This window comes from Salmo salar, chromosome ssa26 (genome assembly GCF_905237065.1).
Source record: "Salmo salar chromosome ssa26, Ssal_v3.1, whole genome shotgun sequence".
NCBI lineage: Eukaryota > Metazoa > Chordata > Actinopteri > Salmoniformes > Salmonidae > Salmo > Salmo salar.
The window spans coordinates 51951180-51977611 of NC_059467.1; the positions used below are offsets into that span (position 1 = coordinate 51951180).

Sequence of the window (26432 nt, forward strand, 5' to 3'; positions counted from 1 at the left end):
GGCAGAGCAGGATGACTTCTCATTGGCTCACCAGTTGAATTGATTGACATGGGGGGGGGGGATGTGCTGATTGAGTTGAGTGATGAGAGATAAGAGTTTTCATTGGACGAGCTGGTTTGGAGTGACAGAGCAGAGTGTGTGTGTGTGTGTGTGTGTGTGTGTGTGTGTGTGTGTGTGTGTGTGTACTCTACCGTGTCGGTCTGCTTCCTTGTCCGTTGTGTGTATCTGTTGTTAAGGAAGCATTAGCTCAGGGCCGCAGCAGCAGAGACTGACTGAGGACATTGTGAGGGAAGCCTGGGCTGAAGGCCGGCTGGATGACTACAACATGACTTCATACCAGCTCTACTGTAGTCCAGTATTACACTGTCCTCACCTTCTACTGTACACTCTGTTTCCCCTACAGTACACCAACTCACACACCAGTTACACTACTCACACACACCAGTTACACTACTCACACACACCAGTTACACCAACTCACACACCAGTTACACTACTCACACACACCAGTTACACCAACTCACACACACCAGTTACACTACTCACACACACCAGTTACACCAACTCACACACCAGTTACACCAACTCACACACACCAGTTACACTACTCACACACACCAGTTACACTACTCACACACACCAGTTACACCACTCACACACACCAGTTACACTACTCACACACACCAGTTACACTACTCACACACACCAGTTACACTACTCACACACACCAGTTACACCAACTCACACACACCAGTTACACCAACTCACACACACCAGTTACACTACTCACACACACCAGTTACACTACTCACACACACCAGTTACACTAACTCACACACACCAGTTACACCAACTCACACACACCAGTTACACTACTCACACACACCAGTTACACCACTCACACACACCAGTTACACTAACTCACACACACCAGTTACACCAACTCACACACACCAGTTACACTACTCACACACACCAGTTACACTACTCACACACACCAGTTACACTACTCACACACACCAGTTACACCAACTCACACACACCAGTTACACTACTCACACACACCAGTTACACTACTCACACACACCAGTTACACTACTCACACACACCAGTTACACTACTCACACACACCAGTTACACCAACTCACACACCAGTTACACCAACTCACACACCAGTTACACTACTCACACACACCAGTTACACTACTCACACACCAGTTACACTACTCACACACACCAGTTACACTACTCACACACCAGTTACACTACTCACACACCAGTTACACTACTCACACACACCAGTTACACTACTCACACACACCAGTTACACTACTCACACACACCAGTTACACTACTCACACACACCAGTTACACCAACTCACACACACCAGTTACACTACTCACACACACCAGTTACACCAACTCACACACACCAGTTACACTACTCACACACACCAGTTACACTACTCACACACACCAGTTACACCAACTCACACACACCAGTTACACTACTCACACACACCAGTTACACCAACTCACACACACCAGTTACACTACTCACACACCAGTTACACTACTCACACACCAGTTACACTACTCACACACACCAGTTACACTACTCACACACACCAGTTACACCAACTCACACACACCAGTTACACTACTCACACACCAGTTACACTACTCACACACACCAGTTACACTACTCACACACACCAGTTACACCAACACACACACACCAGTTACACCAACTCACACACACCAGTTACACTACTCACACACACCAGTTACACTACTCACACACCAGTTACACTACTCACACACCAGTTACACTACTCACACACCAGTTACACCAACACACACACCAGTTACACCAACTCACACACACCAGTTACACCAACACACACACCAGTTACACCAACTCACACACACCAGTTACACTACTCACACACACCAGTTACACCAACACACACACCAGTTACACCAACTCACACACACCAGTTACACTACTCACACACACCAGTTACACTACTCACACACACCAGTTACACTACTCACACACACCAGTTACACTACTCACACACACCAGTTACACTACTCACACACACCAGTTACACTACTCACACACACCAGTTACACTACTCACACACACCAGTTACACCAACTCACACACCAGTTACACCAACTCACACACCAGTTACACTACTCACACACACCAGTTACACTACTCACACACACCAGTTACACCAACTCACACACACCAGTTACACTACTCACACACACCAGTTACACTACTCACACACACCAGTTACACCAACACACACACCAGTTACACTACTCACACACACCAGTTACACCAACACACACACCAGTTACACTACTCACACACCAGTTACACTACTCACACACACCAGTTACACTACTCACACACACCAGTTACACTACTCACACACACCAGTTACACTACTCACACACACCAGTTACACCAACACACACACCAGTTACACTACTCACACACACCAGTTACACTACTCACACACACCAGTTACACTACTCACACACCAGTTACACTACTCACACACACCAGTTACACTACTCACACACCAGTTACACCAACTCACACACCAGTTACACTACTCACACACACCAGTTACACTACTCACACACACCAGTTACACCAACACACACACCAGTTACACTACTCACACACACCAGTTACACTACTCACACACACCAGTTACACCAACACACACACCAGTTACACTACTCACACACACCAGTTACACCAACACACACACCAGTTACACTACTCACACACACCAGTTACACTACTCACACACACCAGTTACACTACTCACACACACCAGTTACACTACTCACACACACCAGTTACACTACTCACACACACCAGTTACACTACTCACACACACCAGTTACACCAACTCACACACACCAGTTACACTACTCACACACACCAGTTACACTACTCACACACACCAGTTACACTACTCACACACACCAGTTACACTACTCACACACCAGTTACACCAACTCACACACACCAGTTACACTACTCACACACACCAGTTACACTACTCACACACACCAGTTACACCAACACACACACACCAGTTACACTACTCACACACACCAGTTACACTACTCACACACACCAGTTACACCAACTCACACACACCAGTTACACTACTCACACACACCAGTTACACTACTCACACACACCAGTTACACTACTCACACACACCAGTTACACCAACACACACACCAGTTACACTACTCACACACACCAGTTACACCAACACACACACCAGTTACACTACTCACACACCAGTTACACTACTCACACACACCAGTTACACTACTCACACACACCAGTTACACTACTCACACACACCAGTTACACTACTCACACACACCAGTTACACTACTCACACACACCAGTTACACTACTCACACACACCAGTTACACTACTCACACACACCAGTTACACTACTCACACACACCAGTTACACTACTCACACACACCAGTTACACCAACTCACACACACCAGTTACACTACTCACACACACCAGTTACACTACTCACACACACCAGTTACACTACTCACACACACCAGTTACACTACTCACACACACCAGTTACACTACTCACACACACCAGTTACACTACTCACACACACCAGTTACACCAACTCACACACACCAGTTACACTACTCACACACACCAGTTACACTACTCACACACACCAGTTACACTACTCACACACCAGTTACACCAACTCACACACCAGTTACACTACTCACACACACCAGTTACACTACTCACACACACCAGTTACACTACTCACACACACCAGTTACACTACTCACACACACCAGTTACACTACTCACACACACCAGTTACACTACTCACACACACCAGTTACACTACTCACACACACCAGTTACACTACTCACACACCAGTTACACCAACTCACACACCAGTTACACCAACTCACACACCAGTTACACTACTCACACACACCAGTTACACTACTCACACACACCAGTTACACCAACACACACACCAGTTACACCAACTCACACACACCAGTTACACTACTCACACACACCAGTTACACTACTCACACACACCAGTTACACCAACACACACACACCAGTTACACTACTCACACACACCAGTTACACCAACTCACACACCAGTTACACTACTCACACACACCAGTTACACTACTCACACACACCAGTTACACTACTCACACACACCAGTTACACTACTCACACACACCAGTTACACTACTCACACACACCAGTTACACTACTCACACACACCAGTTACACCAACACACACACCAGTTACACCAACACACACACACCAGCAGGTAGCCTAGTGGTTAGAGCGTTGGGCCAGTAACCAGCAGGTAGCCTAGTGGTTAGAGCGTTGGGCCAGTAACCAGCAGGTAGCCTAGTGGTTAGAGCGTCTGGCCAGTAACCAGCAGGTAGCCTAGTGGTTAGAGCATTGGGCCAGTAACCAGCAGGTAGCCTAGTGGTTAGAGCGTTGGGCCAGTAACCAGCAGGTAGCCTAGTGGTTAGAGCGTTGGGCCAGTAACCAGCAGGTAGCCTAGTGGTTAGAGCGTTGGGCCAGTAACCAGCAGGTAGCCTAGTGGTTAGAGCGTTGGGCCAGTAACCAGCAGGTAGCCTAGTGGTTAGAGCGTTGGGCCAGTAACCAGCAGGTAGACTAGTGGTTAGAGCGTTGGACCAGTAACCAGCAGGTAGCCTAGTGGTTAGAGCGTTGGGCCAGTAACCAGCAGGTAGCCTAGTGGTTAGAGCGTTGGGCCAGTAACCAGCAGGTAGCCTAGTGGTTAGAGCGTTGGACCAGTAACCAGCAGGTAACCTAGTGGTTAGAGCGTTGGGCCAGTAACCAGCAGGTAGCCTAGTGGTTAGAGCGTTGGGCCAGTAACCAGCAGGTAGCCTAGTGGTTAGAGCGTTGGGCCAGTAACCAGCAGGTAGCCTAGTGGTTAGAGCGTTGGGCCAGTAACCAGCAGGTAGACTAGTGGTTAGAGCGTTGGACCAGTAACCAGCAGGTAGCCTAGTGGTTAGAGTGTTGGGCCAGTAACCAGTAGGTAGACTACTGGTTAGAGCGTTGGGCCAGTAACCAGCAGGTAGCCTAGTGGTTAGAGCGTTGGGCCAGTAACCAGCAGGTAGCCTAGTGGTTAGAGCGTTGGGCCAGTAACCAGCAGGTAGCCTAGTGGTTAGAGCGTTGGGCCAGTAACCAGCAGGTAGCCTAGTAGTTAGAGCGTTGGGCCAGTAACCAGCAGGTAGACTAGTGGTTAGAGCGTTGGACCAGTAACCAGCAGGTAGCCTAGTGGTTAGAGTGTTGGGCCAGTAACCAGCAGGTAGCCTAGTGGTTAGAGCGTTGGGCCAGTAACCAGCAGGTAGCCTAGTGGTTAGAGCGTTGGACCAGTAACCAGCAGGTAACCTAGTGGTTAGAGCGTTGGGCCAGTAACCAGCAGGTAGCCTAGTGGTTAGAGTGTTGGGCCAGTAACCAGCAGGTAGCCTAGTGGTTAGAGCGTTGGGCCAGAAACCAGCAGGTAGCCTAGTGGTTAGAGCGTTGGGCCAGTAACCGTAAAGGTTGCTGGATCGAGTCCCCGAAGTAAAGTAAAAAACTGTCGTTAACAAGACAGTTAACCCACTGTTCCCCTGAACAAGGCAGTTAACCCACTGTTCCCCTGAACAAGGCAGTTAACCCACTGTTCCCCTGAACAAGGCAGTTAACCCACTGTTCCCCTGAACAAGGCAGTTAACCCACTGTTCCCCTGAACAAGGCAGTTAACCCACTGTTCCCCTGAACAAGGCAGTTAACCCACTGTTCCCCTGAACAAGGCAGTTAACCCACTGTTCCCCTGAACAAGGCAGTTAACCCACTGTTCCCCTGAACAAGGCAGTTAACCCACTGTTCCCCGGGCGCCGAAGACGTGGATGTGGATTATGGCAGCCCAGTTTAATTATGAGCCCAGTTTAATTTCAGTTGTACACCTGACCAGGTATCCCCCCCTCTCCTTTCTGAACACACTAAGTCTGCCCCCTGCTGGCAGAGACAGGAAACACACAACACAACTACACAATCAGCAGTCGTCCCAGTCAGACTTCACCGCTGAATCGGTGTAGAGTGAGTGACCTGACTGTCACGTCGTCCCAGCAACGGTAGAACCAGTGTGGTGATGCCCTAGCAACAGGCTGGCCCGGCAGGGGTTCTGTTGTCATGCTAATGTCTGGCGGCATGCTGACTGGACCAGGCTGTTGGTTTGGCTGTGGGACCTGATAGGCTGGGCCAGGGAGATGTTCACAGCCTCAAAATGGAGTCTGTGTAAAATCATAAACAATGCAAGGTGCAGAAACACCCACTGTGAGGGGTCCCGTCAGACTGCAGCTGGAGGATCAATGGGAAATAATGGAGTCTGGATCTCTGTGTGTCTCCTCAGTAGGGAATCAATGGTTCACTAGTGTGTTATAATACACCTATAACTACAGTAGATATTATAACACCTATAACTACAGTAGATATTATAACACCTATAACTACAGTAGATATTATAACACCTATAACTACAGTAGATATTATAACACCTATAACTACAGTAGATATTATAACACCTATAACTACAGTAGATATTATAACACCTATAACTACAGTAGATATTATAACACCTATAACTACAGTAGATATTATAACACCTATAACTACAGTAGATATTATAACACCTATAACTACAGTAGATATTATAACACCTATAACTACAGTAGATATTATAACACCTATAACTACAGTAGATATTATAACACCTATAACTACAGTAGATATTATAACACCTATAACTACAGTAGATATTATAACACCTATAACTACAGTAGATAATATAACACCTATAACTACAGTAGATATTATAACACCTATAACTACAGTAGATATTATAACACCTATAACTACAGTAGATATTATAACACCTATAACTACAGTAGATATTATAACACCTATAACTACAGTAGATATTATAACACCTATAACTACGCAACAGTTTGTTTCTTTGGGTGTATGTGTGTGTGTGTGTGTGTGTGTGTGTGTGTGTGTGTGTGTTACTAGCATTGAGGCTGTGTCACCCTGCCAGCACCTCTCTCATAATTGACCAAAATCTTCCAATTGTATTTATTGGTAAACAACAGACTAACGGTGAAATGAAGATTGACGGCCCTTCCCAACAACGCAGAGAGAACGACGAGATAAACAAATTATAATACAAGGAATAAATACACAATGATAATTTGACAAAATACACAGGAAGTACCAGGTAATAACATGGCTATATACAGGAAGTACCAGGTAATAACATGGCTATGTACAGGAAGTACCAGGTAATAACATGGCTATATACAGGAAGTACCAGGTAATAACATGGCTATATACAGGAAGTACCAGGTAATAACATGGCTATATACAGGAAGTACCAGGTAATAACATGGCTATATACAGGAAGTACCAGATAATAACATGGCTATATACAGGAAGTACCAGGTAATAACATGGCTATATACAGGAAGTACCAGGTAATAACATGGCTATATACAGGAAGTACCAGGTAATAACATGGCTATATACAGGAAGTACCAGGTAATAACATGGCTATATACAGGACGTACCAGGTAATAACATGGCTATATACAGGAAGTACCAGGTAATAACATGGCTGTATACAGGAAGTACTATGTAATAACATGGCTATATACAGGAAGTACCAGTACTGAGTTGATATGCAGTGGGACGAGGTAATTGAGGTAGTTACACTATATATACAAAATATACAAAAGTATGTGGACACCCCTTGATATTAGTAGATTTGGCTATTTCAGCCACACCCGTTGCTGACAGGTGTATAAAATCGAGCACACAGCCCATGCGATCTCCACAGACAAACATTGGCAGTAGAATGGCCTTACTGAAGAGCTCAGTAATGTTCTTTTTTACATTTACATTTTTACCCCTTTTTAGTGATATCCAATTGGTAGTTACAGTCTTGTCCCATCGCTTCTACTCCCCAACAGACTCGGGAGAGGCGAAGGTCAAGAGCCGTGCGTCCCCCTGAAACACGACCCCGCCAAGCCCTACTGCTTCTTCACACATCTCGCTTAACCCGGAAGCCAGCCGCACCAATGTGTCGGAGGAAACACCGTCCAGCTGGCGACTGCTTGCAGGCACCTGGCCCGCCACAAGGAGTCGCTAGAGCGCGACGGGACAAGGAAATCCCGGCCGGCCCAACCCTCCCCTAACACCGGACGACGCTGGGCCAATGGAGCGCCGCCTCATGGGTCTCCCGGCTGTTTTTCATGGTTCGGTCCCCTTCGTTCCAGTGAAGGGAAATCTTAACGCTACAGCATACAAAGACATTATAGACGATTCTGTGCTTCCAACTTTGTGGCAACAGTTTGGGGAAGGCCCTTTCCTGTTTCAGCATGACAATGCCCCCGTGCACAAAGCGAGGTCCATACAGAAGTGGTTTGTCGAGATCGGTGTGGAAGAACTTGACTGGCCTGCATAGAGCCCTGAACTCAACCCCATCGAACACCTTTGGGATGAATTGGAACGCCGACTGCGAGCCAGGACTAATCGCCCAACATCTGTGTCCGACCTCACTAACGCTCTTGTGGCTGAACGGAAGCAAGTCCCCTCAGCAATGTTCCAACATCTAGAGGAAATTGTTCCCAGAAGAGTGGAGGACTGTTCTAGCAGCAAAGGGGGGACCAACTCCATATTAATGGCCAGGATTTTGGAATGAGGTGATTGACGAGCAGATGTCCACATACTTTTGGTCATGTAATATATGTGCATATAGGTAGTGCAGAGGTCAGGGTAAAGTGACTGAAGGGACCCATTAGTCATACAACAATAAACAGACAGACAGACAGACAGACAGACAGACAGACAGACAGACAGACAGACAGACAGACAGACAGACAGACAGACAGACAGACAGACAGACAGACAGACAGACAGACAGACAGACAGACAGACAGACCCATAGTGTGTAATGTTTAATGTTCATTTTTATTGTTTATTTCACTTTTTTATATTATCTACTTCACTTGCCTTGGCAATGTTAACATATGTTTCCCATGCCAATAAAGCCCCTTGAATTGAATTGAATTGAGAAAGAAAGAGAGAGAGAGAGAGAGTAGAGAGGGTTCAAAGACATTCCTGCGGCAGGAAGAGAGGAAAGAGAGAGAGAGAGAGAGAGAGAGCGAGAGGAGAGGAGAGAGGCGGATAGATAAGAGTTGAAATGGTCAGCCATGATGAAAGCCTTTAGTCACCAGCCATACTATTATTATACACAGGACAGGGCTGGGTCCCTACCACTGTTAGGATGGAAGGAAGCACAGTGTGGAGAAAGAGTGGGTTAGGAAGGGGAGGAGAGAGAGGGAAACAGTGGGTTAGGAAGGGGAGGAGAGAGAGGGAAACAGTGGGTTAGGAAGGGGAGGAGAGAGAGGGAAACAGTGGGTTAGGAAGGGGAGGAGAGAGAGAGGGAAACAGTGGGTTAGGAAGGGGAGGAGAGAGAGGGAAACAGTGGGTTAGGAAGGGGAGGAGAGAGAGGGAAACAGTGGGTTAGGAAGGGGAGGAGAGAGAGAGGGAAACAGTGGGTTAGGAAGGGGAGGAGAGAGAGGGAAACAGTAGGTTAGGAAGGGGAGGAGAGAGAGAGGGAAACAGTGGGTTAGGAAGGGGAGGAGAGAGAGGGAAACAGTGGGTTAGGAAGGGGAGGAGAGAGAGGGAAACAGTAGGTTAGGAAGGGGAGGAGAGAGAGGGAAACAGTAGGTTAGGAAGGGGAGGAGAGAGAGAGGGAAACAGTGGGTTAGGAAGGGGAGGAGAGAGAGGGAAACAGTGGGTTAGGAAGGGGAGGAGAGAGAGGGAAACAGTAGGTTAGGAAGGGGAGGAGAGAGAGAGGGAAACAGTGGGTTAGGAAGGGGAGGAGAGGAGAGAGGGGGAAACAGTAGGTTAGGAAGGGGAGGAGAGAGAGGGAAACAGTGGGTTAGGAAGGGGAGGAGAGAGAGAGGGAAACAGTGGGTTAGGAAGGGGAGGAGAGGAGAGAGGGGGAAACAGTGGGTTAGGAAGGGGAGGAGAGAGAGGGAAACAGTGGGTTAGGAAGGGAGGAGAGAGAGAGGGAAACAGTGGGTTAGGAAGGAGAGGAGAGAGAGGGAAACAGTGGGTTAGGAAGGGGAGGAGAGGAGAGAGGGGGAAACAGTGGGTTAGGAAGGGGAGGAGAGAGGGAAACAGTGGGTTAGGAAGGGGAGGAGAGAGAGAGGGAAACAGTGAGTTAGGAAGGAGAGGAGAGAGAGGGAAACAGTGGGTTAGGAAGGGGAGGAGAGAGAGGGAAACAGTGGGTTAGGAAGGGGAGGAGAGAGAGAGGGAAACAGTCAGGTTAGGAAGGGGAGGAGAGAGAGGGAAACAGTGGGTTAGGAAGGGGAGGAGAGAGAGGGAAACAGTAGGTTAGGAAGGGGAGGAGAGGAGAGAGGGAAACAGTCAGGTTAGGAAGGGGAGGAGAGAGAGGGAAACAGTAGGTTAGGAAGGGGAGGAGAGGAGAGAGGGGGAAACAGTGGGTTAGGAAGGGGAGGAGAGAGAGGGAAACAGTGGGTTAGGAAGGGGAGGAGAGAGAGGGAAACAGTGGGTTAGGAAGGGGAGGAGAGGAGAGAGGGGGAAACAGTGGGTTAGGAAGGGGAGGAGAGAGAGGGAAACAGTAGGTTAGGAAGGGGAGGAGAGAGAGGGAAACAGTGGGTTAGGAAGGGGAGGAGAGAGAGGGAAACAGTGAGTTAGGAAGGAGAGGAGAGAGAGGGAAACAGTAGGTTAGGAAGGGGAGGAGAGAGAGGGAAACAGTAGGTTAGGAAGGGGAGGAGAGAGAGAGGGAAACAGTGGGTTAGGAAGGGGAGGAGAGAGAGGGAAACAGTGGGTTAGGAAGGGGAGGAGAGAGAGGGAAACAGTGGGTTAGGAAGGGGAGGAGAGAGAGGGAAACAGTGGGGTTAGGAAGGGGAGGAGAGAGAGGGAAACAGTGGGTTAGGAAGGGGAGGAGAGAGAGGGAAACAGTGGGTTAGGAAGGGGAGGAGAGAGAGGGAAACAGTGGGTTAGGAAGGAGAGGAGAGAGAGAGAGAGGGAAACAGTCAGGTTAGGAAGGGAGGAGAGAGATAACCACCCCATACCTCCTCCTCCTCCCCCCTCCCCCTCCTCGTCCTCCTCCCCCTCCTCCTCTACCCCCTACCTCCTCCCCCTCCTCCTCCCCTCTCCTCCTCTTCCTCCTCCCCCCTCCTCGTCCTCCTCCTCCTCCCCTCCCCCTCCTCCCCCCCTCCTCAACAGCAACCTTGGGGAAATCCTCTGCATTATCATTAACAGCAGACTCGTACATTTCCTCAGTGAAAACAATGTACTGAGCACATGTCAAATTGGCTTTTTACCAAATTACCGTACGACAGACCACGTATTCACCCTGCGCAGCCTAACTGACAAACAAACAAACCAAAACAAAGGCAAAGTCTTCTCATGATTTGTTGATTTCAAAAAAGCCTTAGACTCAATTTGGTCTGAGGGTCTGAGGGTCTGCTATACAAATGGATGTAAAGTGGTGTTGGGGGGGGGGAAACATTCAACATTATAAAATTAATGTACACAAACAACACGTGTGCGGTTAAAATTGTCAGAAAACAAACACATTTCTTTCCACAGGGCCGTGGGGTGAGCCCCACCCTCTTCAACATGTGTATATATATATATAACAATGAATTGGCGAGGGCAGTAGAACATTCCTCAGCAGTTCTCTGGCCCAGTGAACAATCCGTGGAGCCAGGTGGAGATGTAGGTTGGACCCCTTATACTGACAAACAAAACGAGAAGAGAGGGAGGTTGGACTAAGGGGATGAGGGAGAATATAGAGGAGAGGGAGGTTGGACTAAGGGGATGAGGGAGAATATAGAGGAGAGGGAGGTTGGACTAAGGGGGATGGGGGAGAATATAGAGGAGAGGGAGGTTGGACTAAGGGGATGAGGGAGAATATAGAGGAGAGGGTGGTTGGACTAAGGGGATTAGGGAGAATAAAGAGGAGAGGAGAGAGGGGAAATGGAGGAGAGGGAGGCTGGACTAAGGGGATGAGGGAGAATATAGAGGAGAGGGAGGTTGGACTAAGGGAATGAGGGAGAATATAGAGGAGAGGGAGGTTGGACTAAGGGAATGAGGGAGAATATAGAGGAGAGGGAGGTTGGACTAAGGGGGATGAGGGAGAATATAGAGGAGAGGGAGGTTGGACTAAGGGGGATGGGGGAGAATATAGAGGAGAGGGAGGTTGGACTAAGGGGATGAGGGAGAATATAGAGGAGAGGGAGGTTGGACTAAGGGGGATGGGGGAGAATATAGAGGAGAGGGAGGTTGGACTAAGGGGGATGAGGGAGAATATAGAGAGGGAGGAGAGAGGGAGGTTGGACTAAGGGGATGAGGGAGAATATAGAGGAGAGAGCGTAGGTTGGAGAATGGTGCTGGGCTGTATACATGTGACAAGTTGCTGTGGATACAAGTGTATCTTTAAAGGTGCAATGTGCAGAAATCGCTCTACCATTTCCTGGTTGATAAAATTCTAATAGTTCCCCTAATTTCAGTGACAAAACAAGCAAGTCTAGTGTAGAGAATCACTGTACCATCTAAACCGCAGTGGAATATATTTTCCAGAACCAAAAATATTGTATTTTCGGCTGTTTAAAGCTGGTGAACAAAACCGAAAGTAAAAGACGCAAAAAACAAAACTTAAGAACGGGAAGAATAGAAATAGCGCACATAGAACAGATATACCGCTTCTTAGACTTTCAATGAGAATGACAGATCTATAACTCACATTGCTATGTGAATCTGTTGGGGTCGCCCAGAAAGGTCCATATCCCAGCGTTAACGACCCAATCATTACCTGTAGTCGTCGCTGAGGCTGACACTGGTTTCCTCTTTACGGAGGCGGGACAGGTTGGCTCCTCCCTCCAGCTGGAATCTAGCCAATCGGCTGTCCTCCAGGACGCTACACATCACACCCCTGTACCTGGCAAGTAACACCTGGGCCTCCTGGGGTGGACGGAGGGGGGGGGGAGGAGGGGAGGGGTGGAGGGAGGGAGGGGTGGAGGGAGGGGTGGAGGGAGGGGTGGAGGGAGGGGTGGGGGGAGGGAGGGGTGGGGGAGGGGTGGAGGGAGGGAGGGGTGGAGGGAGGGGTGGAGGGAGGGGTGGAGGGAGGGGTGGGGGAGGGGTGGAGGGAGGGGTGGAGGGAGGGAGGGGTGGGGGGAGGTGGAGGGGAGGGGGGGTGGAGAGAGGGAGGGGGAGTTAGTGTTTTATACACGTGTTGCACCACAAGTTAATTAATTTGTTTTCTAAACTCTTCCACATCCACCAAACACCCTTCCTAAACATCTCCTGTCCTGTAATTCAACTCTACCAGACCACTCCATTTCCTGTCCTGTAATTCAACTCTACCAGACCACTCCATTTCCTGTCCTGTAATTCATCTCTACCAGAGCTGCTGACATAGATTACACTATCGTGTACCTCGCGGTAATTACCTCACGAGCTCTGACCACTACAGCTAATTAACCTGTAGTTACCTACGGTAGTTACCTCTCCCAGCGGTAGATGGCAGAACAGTAGACTACAGACTATATTAACACGGTAGTTACCTCAGCGGTAGTTACCTCAGCGGTAGCTGGCAGGACAGTAGACTACAGACTATATTAACACGGTAGTTACCTCAGCGGTAGTTACCTCAGCGGTAGATGGCAGAACAGTAGACTACAGACTATATTAACACGGTAGTTACCTCAGCGGTAGTTACCTCAGCGGTAGTCGGCAGGACAGTAGACTACAGACTATATTAACACGGTAGTTACCTCAGCGGTAGTTACCTCAGCGGTAGTCGGCAGGACAGTAGACTACAGACTATATTAACACGGTAGTTACCTCAGCGGTAGTCGGCAGGACAGTAGACTACAGACTATATTAACACGGTAGTTACCTCAGCGGTAGTTACCTCAGCGGTAGTTACCTCAGCGGTAGCTGGCAGGACAGTAGACTACAGACTATATTAACACGGTAGTTACCTCAGCGGTAGCTGGCAGGACAGTAGACTACAGACTATATTAACACGGTAGTTACCTCAGCAGTAGTCGGCAGGACAGCAGACTACAGACTATATTAACACGGTAGTTACCTCAGCGGTAGTTACCTCAGCGGTAGCTGGCAGGACAGTAGACTACAGACTATATTAACACGGTAGTTACCTCAGCGGTAGCTGGCAGGACAGTAGACTACAGACTATATTAACACGGTAGTTACCTCAGCAGTAGTCGGCAGGACAGCAGACTACAGACTATATTAACACGGTAGTTACCTCAGCGGTAGTTACCTCAGCGGTAGCTGGCAGGACAGTAGACTACAGACTATATTAACACGGTAGTTACCTCAGCGGTAGCTGGCAGGACAGTAGACTACAGACTATATTAACACGGTAGTTACCTCAGCAGTAGTCGGCAGGACAGCAGACTACAGACTATATTAACACGGTAGTTACCTCAGCGGTAGTTACCTCAGCGGTAGCTGGCAGGACAGTAGACTACAGACTATATTAACACGGTAGTTACCTCAGCGGTAGCTGGCAGGACAGTAGACTACAGACTATATTAACACGGTAGTTACCTCAGCGGTAGTTACCTCAGCGGTAGCTGGCAGGACAGTAGACTACAGACTATATTAACACGGTAGTTACCTCAGCGGTAGTTACCTCAGCGGTAGCTGGCAGGACAGTAGACTACAGACTATATTAACACGGTAGTTACCTCAGCGGTAGTCGGCAGGACAGTAGACTACAGACTATATTAACACGGTAGTTACCTCAGCGGTAGCTGGCAGGACAGCAGACTACAGACTATATTAACACGGTAGTTACCTCAGCGGTAGCCGGCAGGACAGTAGACTACAGACTATATTAACACGGTAGTTACCTCAGCGGTAGTTACCTCAGCGGTAGCTGGCAGGACAGTAGACTACAGACTATATTAACACGGTAGTTACCTCAGCGGTAGCTGGCTGGACAGCAGGCTACAGACTATATTAACACGGTAGTTACCTCAGCGGTAGTTACCTCAGCGGTAGTCGGCAGGACAGTAGACTACAGACTATATTAACACGGTAGTTACCTCAGCGGTAGTTACCTCAGCGGTAGTCGGCAGGACAGCAGACTACAGACTATATTAACACGGTAGTTACCTCAGCGGTAGTTACCTCAGCGGTAGCCGGCAGGACAGTAGACTACAAACTATATTAACACGGTAGTTACCTCAGCAGTAGTCGGCAGGACAGCAGACTACAGACTATATTAACACGGTAGTTACCTCAGCAGTAGTCGGCAGGACAGTAGACTACAGACTATAGTAACACGGTAGTTACCTCAGCAGTAGCCGGCAGGACTGCAGACTACAGACTATATTAACACGGTAGTTACCTCAGCGGTAGTTACCTCAGCATAGCTGGCTGGACAGTAGACTACAGACTATATTAACACGGTAGTTACCTCAGCGGTAGTTACCTCAGCGGTAGTAACCTCAGCGGTAGTTACCTCAGCGGTAGTAACCTCAGCAGTAGCTGGCAGGACAGTAGACTACAGACTATATTAACACGGTAGTTACCTCAGCAGTAGTCGGCAGGCCAGCAGACTACAGACTATATTAACACGGTAGTTACCTCAGCGGTAGCTGGCTGGACAGTAGACTACAGACTATATTAACACGGTAGTTACCTCAGCGGTAGTCGGCAGGACAGCAGACTACAGACTATATTAACACGGTAGTTACCTCAGCGGTAGTTACCTCAGCGGTAGCTGGCTGGACAGTAGACTACAGACTATATTAACACGGTAGTTACCTCAGCGGTAGTTACCTCAGCGGTAGCTGGCAGGACAGTAGACTACAGACTATATTAACACGGTAGTTACCTCAGCGGTAGTTACCTCAGCGGTAGCTGGCAGGACAGTAGACTACAGACTATATTAACACGGTAGTTACCTCAGCGGTAGTCGGCAGGACAGCAGACTACAGACTATATTAACAAAACACGGTAGTTACCTCAGCGGTAGTTACCTCAGCGGTAGTCGGCAGGACAGTAGACTACAGACTATATTAACACGGTAGTTACCTCAGCGGTAGTCGGCAGGACAGTAGACTACAGACTATATTAACACGGTAGTTACCTCAGCGGTAGTCGGCAGGACAGCAGACTACAGACTATATTAACACGGTAGTTACCTCAGCGGTAGTTACCTCAGCAGTAGTTACCTCAGCGGTAGTTACCTCAGCGGTAGTTACCTCAGCGGAAGCTGGCAGGACAGCAGATTACAGACTATATTAACACGGTAGTTACCTCAGCGGTATTTACCTCAGCGGTAGCTGGCTGGACAGTAGACTACAGACTATATTAACACGGTAGTTACCTCAGCGGTAGTCGGCTGGACAGCAGACTACAGACTATATTAACACGGTAGTTACCTCAGCGGTAGTTACCTCAGCAGTAGCTGGCAGGACAGCAGACTACAGACTATATTAACACGGTAGTTACCTCAGCGGTAGCTGGCAGGACAGTAGACTACAGACTATATTAACACGGTAGTTACCTCAGCGGTAGTTACCTCAGCGGTAGCCGGCAGGACAGTAGACTACAGACTATATTAACACGGTAGTTACCTCAGCGGTAGTTACCTCAGCGGTAGCTGGCAGGACAGTAGACTACAGACTGTATTAACACGGTAGTTACCTCAGCGGTAGTTACCTCAGCGGTAGCTGGCAGGACAGTAGATTACAGACTATATTAACACGGTAGTTACCTCAGCGGTAGTTCCTCAGCGGTAGTCGGCAGGACAACAGACTACAGACTATATTAACACGGTAGTTACCTCAGCGGTAGCTGGCAGGACAGTAGACTACAGACTATATTAACACGGTAGTTACCTCAGCGGTAGTTACCTCAGCGGTAGTCGGCAGGACAGTAGACTACAGACTATATTAACACGGTAGTTACCTCAGCGGTAGCTGGCAGGACAGTAGACTACAGACTGTATTAACACGGTAGTTACCTCAGCGGTAGTTACCTCAGCGGTATTCGGCAGGACAGCAGACTCCAGATCAGCGATGGTACTCTGTAGAAGGTTGACAGCGTCCTCACAGTGACTGGTTAGCTGTTCCACTCTCTGAAACATCACGGTCAGAACAGACACACTGTTAAACCAAACGAAAGACAACTATACAAATACGAAGAGACAGACAGACAGACACACAGACAGATAACGAAGCATAGACAACAACTTCAGTCTTCTCCGGTAAGACGCTCACAGCAGCACGTGGTTGCCATGGCGCCGTAAAGCAGCCTAAACAGAGAGTTTTTTTGATTAAGTCATTGATTTGATTGGATATATCTGTTTGTTTTTACAGGAGTTGCAGGACTGATGGCATGTTGACTTGTCGGGTTTGGCTAGCTAGCTACCTGGCTAATGTTTCTCAACGCCGGCTCCTTCTTGATCAATGAGACCTGACTGCATTGTGGAAATGTCCGAGAGCTCGTAGTGAGGATGACTACTGATCTGGACTGATGGGTGGTGGGCTGTTAGTGCTGGAGCACAGGGAGCACCCACGTGGGTGGTGGGCTGTTAGAGCAGCAGCACAGGGAGCACCCACGTGGGTGGTGGGCTGTTAGAGCAGCAGCACAGGGAGAACCCACGTGGGTGATACACGTTAGATGTGGAGGTATGAAGTCCAGGCTACAGAGAGGATGAGCTGAGGGAGATATCAGGGTCAGCAAGACAACTCCTTCACCATCACCTGGCGTCACCATCACCTGGCTGTCACTATCACCTGGATTCACCTTCACCTGGCGTCACCATCACCTGGCTTCACCATCACCTGGCTTCACCATCTTCACTATCACCTGGATTCACCTTCACCTGGCTTCACTATCACCTGGATTCACCTTCACCTGGCTTCACTATCACCTGGATTCACCATCACCTGGCTTCAACATCACCTGACGTCACCATCACCTGACGTCACCATCACCTGGCTCCACCATCACCTGGATTCACCATCACCTGGCTTCACCATCACCTGGCTTCACCATCACCTGGCTTCACCATCACCTGGCTTCACCATCACCTGGCTTCACCATCACCTGGCTTCACCATCACCTGGCTTCACCATCACCTGGCGTCACCATCACCTGCATCACCATCACCTGGCGTCACCATCACCTGGCTTCACCATCACCTGGCTCCACCATCACCTGGCTTCACCATCACCTGGCTTCACCATCACCTGGCTTCACCATCACCTGGCGTCACCATCACCTGCTTCACCATCACCTGGCTTCACCATCACCTGGCTTCACCATCACCTGGCTTCACCATCACCTGGCTTCACCATCACCTGGCTTCACCATCTTCACCATCACCTGGCTTCACCATCACCTGGCTTCACCATCACCTGGCTTCACCATCACCTGGCTTCACCATCACCTGGCTTCACCATCACCTGGCTTCACCATCACCTGGCTTCACCATCACCTGGCTTCACCATCACCTGGATTCACCATCTTCACCATCACCTGGCTTCACCATCACCTGGCTTCACCATCACCAAACCATCATGTACCAGGGTGTAGGATCCTGAGGGCTGCTCCAGACTGTTTCATTATGTGTTGTCTGAGTCGCCACTATGACCAGTAGGTCTCCGGTCCATCCTAGGACTACCATGTTGATGTTAGTTCATGTTCTGACCATTTATTTAACAGGACCACAATGTAAATAAATCATCCTTGATGATTTAAAATCATTATCCACATGAGGGGTTGTATTGTGTGTCATGACGTTGGCCTCTTTGAGTACAGGGAGGACAGTTGACCCCCTCCCCCCTTGCACCATCCCCCAACCTACCTTCCCCCCACCCAGTCCCTGTGTGAAGGAGTGGTAAAATTCCAGCAGAGTCTCTGGCCACATGGCCCATAGAGAGACACAGGAAATTCTTCCAACTCACAGAATTGGGGAGCCAAGCGACATTTGTGTTCTGGAGAAGGTATGGAAGATTGGTGAAGAATCCAGCTACGAACTGGTCCGCTTGGTACAATTTTGTGATTCTCAGAAGAGACAATATAGCCATATTACCATAAAACGGTTTATATAATAGCCTCAGCGTTGAGACTTGCATCCACATGGTTGTATAGAATGTATTAATAAGGATAAAGCTGTTTGTGATACATTGAGATGCTGTGTACTGATGTTAATGTGATTGAATGTATTTATGTTCAAAGATTAAATCAGTCATCGGCACGCCCCCCCAGGGACACAGACAGGACCAGGCGTCATGTGACAAGCCTGTTCTATGTTCACTATAAAACCTCACCCTGATTTACATTTCTTCAGACCAGGCCTCCACTCCATTGCGAGTTGGCCAATAGGTTTGACCATCCAAGTACTCTACTGAAAGTGAACCATACCACGTGGTTAACTTTTAGACTATCGAGACCGACAGAATAAGAACAAGTCTTTGATATTAATTATTAGTCTGCAGCTAGAAATTATATAATTGAACGCGAAGACCGACGAAACAGCCATTCTATGACGACATTAATGAATGTCGCTTTGAAAGATCCATTCTAACCGAGAGAGAGAGAGAGAGAGAGAGAGAGAGAGAGAGAGAGAACTCTCCAACAGAACGACTCTTCAACAAGGATCCCGACGACACACTGAGCGTAAATATATATTGATTGCAATTGTTCCCGAATGAGTGAGCGTTCATGTGCAAAGGATTAGCATATCAATTGTTAATATTAATGAACTCTGTGTACCTCCTCAGCTGACTTTTTATGACCCATTGTTCTACAAGACACCAGCCATGCCTGTTTAGCCCACTAGGGCACATTACTCTACCAATTCTTTGTGACGATAATTACTGTTTGTATGCTTTCTGTGAATTACTTAGTTTAGTAAATAAATGATTGTAAGACAATTGATGTATGGATGACTCTTAGTAAAGGCTGGGTTCGTGCAGATACAACAATTTACGATGTTTGGAATGAGACTGGACGTGAGGTAAAATACACCATGTAAACCAGAAGATAATCGGCCTATACTATAATAGAATATAATATATAATGTTATAATATAGGAAAGTTATATTAGGAAAATTATAACTTTGTAATCTGAATATTTTCCTTGGTGCCCCGATCTCCTAGTTAATTACAATTAAACGATTAATCAGTTTAATCGCGTGATAATACTTACAGGGAGTTAATTGATAAACATATCTTCAGTTTAATGGTACCCCCAAAGACACGACATGCGTTTTAAATTAAATACATCTAGAGAAGCAGTGCTCAATGTATAACAGCTAAAACTACAAAATACAGAGAGAAGACTACAAGGTCCAGGGGTCTGTGGTGCTGTCTGTACCGTTCTGAATCAGACCCAGGAGCTGTGTGCGAGGAGAAACTACAAACACAGAGAACTACAACGTCCAGAAGGCTATCTCACCGTTCTGAAGCAGACCCAGGAGCTGTGTGAGAGGAGAAACTACAACACAGAGAACTACAACGTCCAGAAGGCTATCTCACCGTTCTGAAGCAGACCCAGGAGCTGTGTGAAAAGGGGAAGGATCCGCCAAACTCAGTAGGCAGCTGAGACACCTCCACATGTTTATGGAGAGACTTCAGAGAGGTCAACAACTCCACCTGGATAGAGAGAGAGAGATAGGAGGAGGAGGAGAGAGAGAGAGAGAGAGAGAGAGAGAGAGAGAGGAGAGAGAGAGAGACAGAGAGAGGAGAGAGAGAGAGACAGAGAGAGACAGAGAGAGAGAGAGAGAGAGAGAGAGAGAGAGAGAGAGAGAGAGAGAGAGAGAGAGAGAGAGAGAGAGAGAGAGACAGAGACAGAGAGAGAGAGAGAGAGAGAGAGAGAGAGACGAGACAGAGAGAGAGAGAGACAGAGACAGAGAGAGAGAGAAGAGAGAGAGAGAGAAGAGAGACAGAGAGGGAGAGAGAGAGAGAGAGAGAGAGAGAGAGAGAGAGAGAGAGACAGAGAGAGAGAGAGAGAGACAGAGAGAGAGACAGAGACAGAGAGGGAGAGAGAGAGAGAGACAGAGAGAGACACAGAGACAGAGAGAGAGAGAGAAGGGAGGAGAGAGAGACAGAGAGGGAGAGAAGAAAGGAGATATTTAGGACAACAATAACAACAGACCAATAGAAACAGCAGATCTATAAAGGTTTGTAACTCAATACTAAATACATTACAACAGGCCCTCAACACTCTGCCAGACAGAACTCAATACTCAACTCTACACCTGTTGTATTCAGCATTTCACTGTGAGGTCTACTACACCTGTTGTATTCAGCATTTCACTGTGAGGTCTACTACACCTGTTGTATTCAGCATTTCACTGTGAGGTCTACTACACCTGTTGTATTCAGCATTTCACTGTGAGGTCTACTACACCTGTTGTATTCAGCATTTCACTGTGAGGTCTACACCTGTTGTATTCAGCATTTCACTGTGAGGTCTACTACACCTGTTGTATTCAGCATTTCACTGTGAGGTCTACTACACCTGTTGTATTCAGCATTTCACTGTAAGGTCTACCTACACCTGTTGTATTCAGCATTTCACTGTGAGGTCTACTACACCTGTTGTATTCAGCATTTCACTGTAAGGTCTACCTACACCTGTTGTATTCAGCATTTCACTGTGAGGTCTACTACACCTGTTGTATTCAGCATTTCACTGTGAGGTCTACTACACCTGTTGTATTCAGCATTTCACTGTGAGGTCTACTACACCTGTTGTATTCAGCATTTCACTGTAAGGTCTACTACACCTGTTGTATTCAGCATTTCACTGTGAGGTCTACTACACCTGTTGTATTCAGCATTTCACTGTAAGGTCTACTACACCTGTTGTATTCAGCGTTTCACTGTAAGGTCTACTACACCTGTTGTATTCAGCATTTCACTGTGAGGTCTACTACACCTGTTGTATTCAGCATTTCACTGTGAGGTCTACTACACCTGTTGTATTCAGCATTTCACTGTGAGGTCTACTACACCTGTTGTATTCAGCATTTCACTGTGAGGTCTACTACACCTGTTGTATTCAGCATTTCACTGTGAGGTCTACTACACCTGTTGTATTCAGCATTTCACTGTAAGGTCTACTACACCTGTTGTATTCAGCATTTCACTGTAAGGTCTACTACACCTGTTGTATTCAGCATTTCACTGTGAGGTCTACTACACCTGTTGTATTCAGCATTTCACTGTAAGGTCTACTACACCTGTTGTATTCAGCATTTCACTGTGAGGTCTACTACACCTGTTGTATTCAGCATTTCACTGTAAGGTCTACTACACCTGTTGTATTCAGCATTTCACGGTGAGGTCTACTACACCTGTTGTATTCAGCATTTCACTGTGAGGTCTACTACACCTGTTGTATTCAGCATTTCACTGTGAGGTCTACTACACCTGTTGTATTCAGCATTTCACTGTAAGGTCTACTACACCTGTTGTATTCAGCATTTCACTGTGAGGTCTACTACACCTGTTGTATTCAGCATTTCACTGTGAGGTCTACTACACCTGTTGTATTCAGCATTTCACTGTAAGGTCTACTACACCTGTTGTATTCAGCATTTCACTGTGAGGTCTACTACACCTGTTGTATTCAGCATTTCACTGTAAGGTCTACCTACACCTGTTGTATTCAGCATTTCACTGTGAGGTCTACTACACCTGTTGTATTCAGCATTTCACTGTGAGGTCTACTACACCTGTTGTATTCAGCATTTCACTGTGAGGTCTACTACACCTGTTGTATTCAGCATTTCACTGTGAGGTCTACTACACCTGTTGTATTCAGCATTTCACTGTGAGGTCTACTACACCTGTTGTATTCAGCATTTCACTGTGAGGTCTACTACACCTGTTGTATTCAGCATTTCACTGTGAGGTCTACTACACCTGTTGTATTCAGCATTTCACTGTGAGGTCTACTACACCTGTTGTATTCAGCATTTCACTGTGAGGTCTACTACACCTGTTGTATTCAGCATTTCACTGTGAGGTCTACTACACCTGTTGTATTCAGCATTTCACTGTGAGGTCTACTACACCTGTTGTATTCAGCATTTCACTGTGAGGTCTACTACACCTGTTGTATTCAGCATTTCACTGTGAGGTCTACTACACCTGTTGTATTCAGCATTTCACTGTGAGGTCTACTACACCTGTTGTATTCAGCATTTCACTGTGAGGTCTACTACACCTGTTGTATTCAGCATTTCACTGTGAGGTCTACTACACCTGTTGTATTCAGCATTTCACTGTGAGGTCTACTACACCTGTTGTATTCAGCATTTCACTGTGAGGTCTACTACACCTGTTGTATTCAGCATTTCACTGTAAGGTCTACTACACCTGTTGTATTCAGCATTTCACTGTGAGGTCTACTACACCTGTTGTATTCAGCATTTCACTGTGAGGTCTACTACACCTGTTGTATTCAGCATTTCACTGTGAGGTCTACTACACCTGTTGTATTCAGCATTTCACTGTGAGGTCTACTACACCTGTTGTATTGAGCATTTCACTGTGAGGTCTACTACACCTGTTGTATTCAGCATTTCACTGTGAGGTCTACTACACCTGTTGTATTCAGCATTTCACTGTGAGGTCTACTACACCTGTTGTATTCAGCATTTCACTGTGAGGTCTACTACACCTGTTGTATTCAGCATTTCACTGTGAGGTCTACTACACCTGTTGTATTCAGCATTTCACTGTGAGGTCTACTACACCTGTTGTATTCAGCATTTCACTGTGAGGTCTACTACACCTGTTGTATTCAGCATTTCACTGTGAGGTCTACTACACCTGTTGTATTCAGCATTTCACTGTAAGGTCTACTACACCTGTTGTATTCAGCATTTCACTGTGAGGTCTACTACACCTGTTGTATTCAGCATTTCACTGTGAGGTCTACTACACCTGTTGTATTCAGCATTTCACTGTAAGGTCTACACCCTGTTGTATTCAGCATTTCACTGTGAGGTCTACTACACCTGTTGTATTCAGCATTTCACTGTGAGGTCTACTACACCTGTTGTATTCAGCATTTCACTGTGAGGTCTACTACACCTGTTGTATTCAGCATTTCACTGTGAGGTCTACTACACCTGTTGTATTCAGCATTTCACTGTTAGGTCTACTACACCTGTTGTATTCAGCATTTCACTGTGAGGTCTACTACACCTGTTGTATTCAGCATTTCACTGTAAGGTCTACTACACCTGTTGTATTCAGCATTTCACTGTGAGGTCTACTACACCTGTTGTATTCAGCATTTCACTGTAAGGTCTACTACACCTGTTGTATTCAGCATTTCACTGTGAGGTCTACTACACCTGTTGTATTCAGCATTTCACTGTGAGGTCTACTACACCTGTTGTATTCAGCATTTCACTGTGAGGTCTACTACACCTGTTGTATTCAGCATTTCACTGTGAGGTCTACTCACCTGTTGTATTCAGCATTTCACTGTAAGGTCTACTACACCTGTTGTATTCAGCATTTCACTGTGAGGTCTACTACACCTGTTGTATTCAGCATTTCACTGTGAGGTCTACTACACCTGTTGTATTCAGCATTTCACTGTTAGGTCTACTACACCTGTTGTATTCAGCATTTCACTGTGAGGTCTACTACACCTGTTGTATTCAGCATTTCACTGTGAGGTCTACTACACCTGTTATATTCAGCATTTCACTGTGAGGTCTACTACACCTGTTGTATTGAGCATTTCACTGTGAGGTCTACTACACCTGTTGTATTCAGCTTTTCACTGTGAGGTCTACTACACCTGTTATATTCAGCATTTCACTGTGAGGTCTACTACACCTGTTGTATTCAGCATTTCACTGTGAGGTCTACTACACCTGTTGTATTCAGCATTTCACTGTGAGGTCTACTACACCTGTTGTATTCAGCATTTCACTGTGAGGTCTACTACACCTGTTGTATTCAGCATTTCACTGTGAGGTCTACTACACCTGTTGTATTCAGCATTTCACTGTAAGGTCTACACCTGTTGTATTCAGCATTTCACTGTGAGGTCTACTACACCTGTTGTATTCAGCATTTCACTGTGAGGTCTACTACACCTGTTGTATTCAGCATTTCACTGTGAGGTCTACTACACCTGTTGTATTCAGCATTTCACTGTAAGGTCTACTACACCTGTTGTATTCAGCATTTCACTGTAAGGTCTACTACACCTGTTGTATTCAGCATTTCACTGTGAGGTCTACTACACCTGTTGTATTCAGCATTTCACTGTGAGGTCTACTACACCTGTTGTATTCAGCATTTCACTGTGAGGTCTACTACACCTGTTGTATTCAGCATTTCACTGTGAGGTCTACTACACCTGTTGTATTCAGCATTTCACTGTAAGGTCTACTACACCTGTTGTATTCAGCATTTCACTGTGAGGTCTACTACACCTGTTGTATTCAGCATTTCACTGTGAGGTCTACTACACCTGTTGTATTCAGCATTTCACTGTGAGGTCTACTCACCTGTTGTATTCAGCATTTCACTGTGAGGTCTACTACACCTGTTGTATTCAGCATTTCACTGTGAGGTCTACTACACCTGTTGTATTCAGCATTTCACTGTGAGGTCTACCTACACCTGTTGTATTCAGCATTTCACTGTGAGGTCTACTACACCTGTTGTATTCAGCATTTCACTGTAAGGTCTACCTACACCTGTTGTATTCAGCATTTCACTGTGAGGTCTACTACACCTGTTGTATTCAGCATTTCACTGTGAGGTCTACTACACCTGTTGTATTCAGCATTTCACTGTAAGGTCTACTACACCTGTTGTATTCAGCATTTCACTGTGAGGTCTACTACACCTGTTGTATTCAGCATTTCACCTGTTGTATTCAGCATTATTACTGTGAGGGATGCCTACCCTCACAGTAATACTCTGTGTTCACTAGGTCTATACAGGAACACTGTCCTACCCTCACAGTAATACTTCAGTGTAAATTAACTGGTAAAGCCCAAGAGGTTTTGTCAGCGTTACCTCTTGAAGACAGTTTGAATTATGAAGTGGTCGAAGCTACTGTCCTTCGCGCCTATGAGCTTGTTCCTGAGGCATACCGACAGAGATTTAGGTGAGGGACACACAGTGAGAGGACCAATGAAAGTCCTTATTAAAGAACAGTTTTTGTCCCAAGAGTTGTGTACGGGAGATGAGAACGTGTTGGACT

General features: G+C 46.9%; 1 protein-coding gene across 1 annotated transcript in view; it reads right to left on the bottom strand.

The window, feature by feature from the left end:
• Positions 1-26432, bottom strand: part of LOC106594334 (puratrophin-1) — a 159138-nt gene that overhangs the window by 107622 nt on the left and 25084 nt on the right. The window contains exons 5-7 of the mRNA XM_045708322.1: positions 20720-20836; positions 17196-17309; positions 13002-13150 (exon numbers count right to left, since the gene is read on the bottom strand). Coding sequence (XP_045564278.1) covers positions 13002-13150; positions 17196-17309; positions 20720-20836 — 380 coding nt within the window. The remainder of the gene's footprint in view (positions 1-13001; positions 13151-17195; positions 17310-20719; positions 20837-26432) is intronic.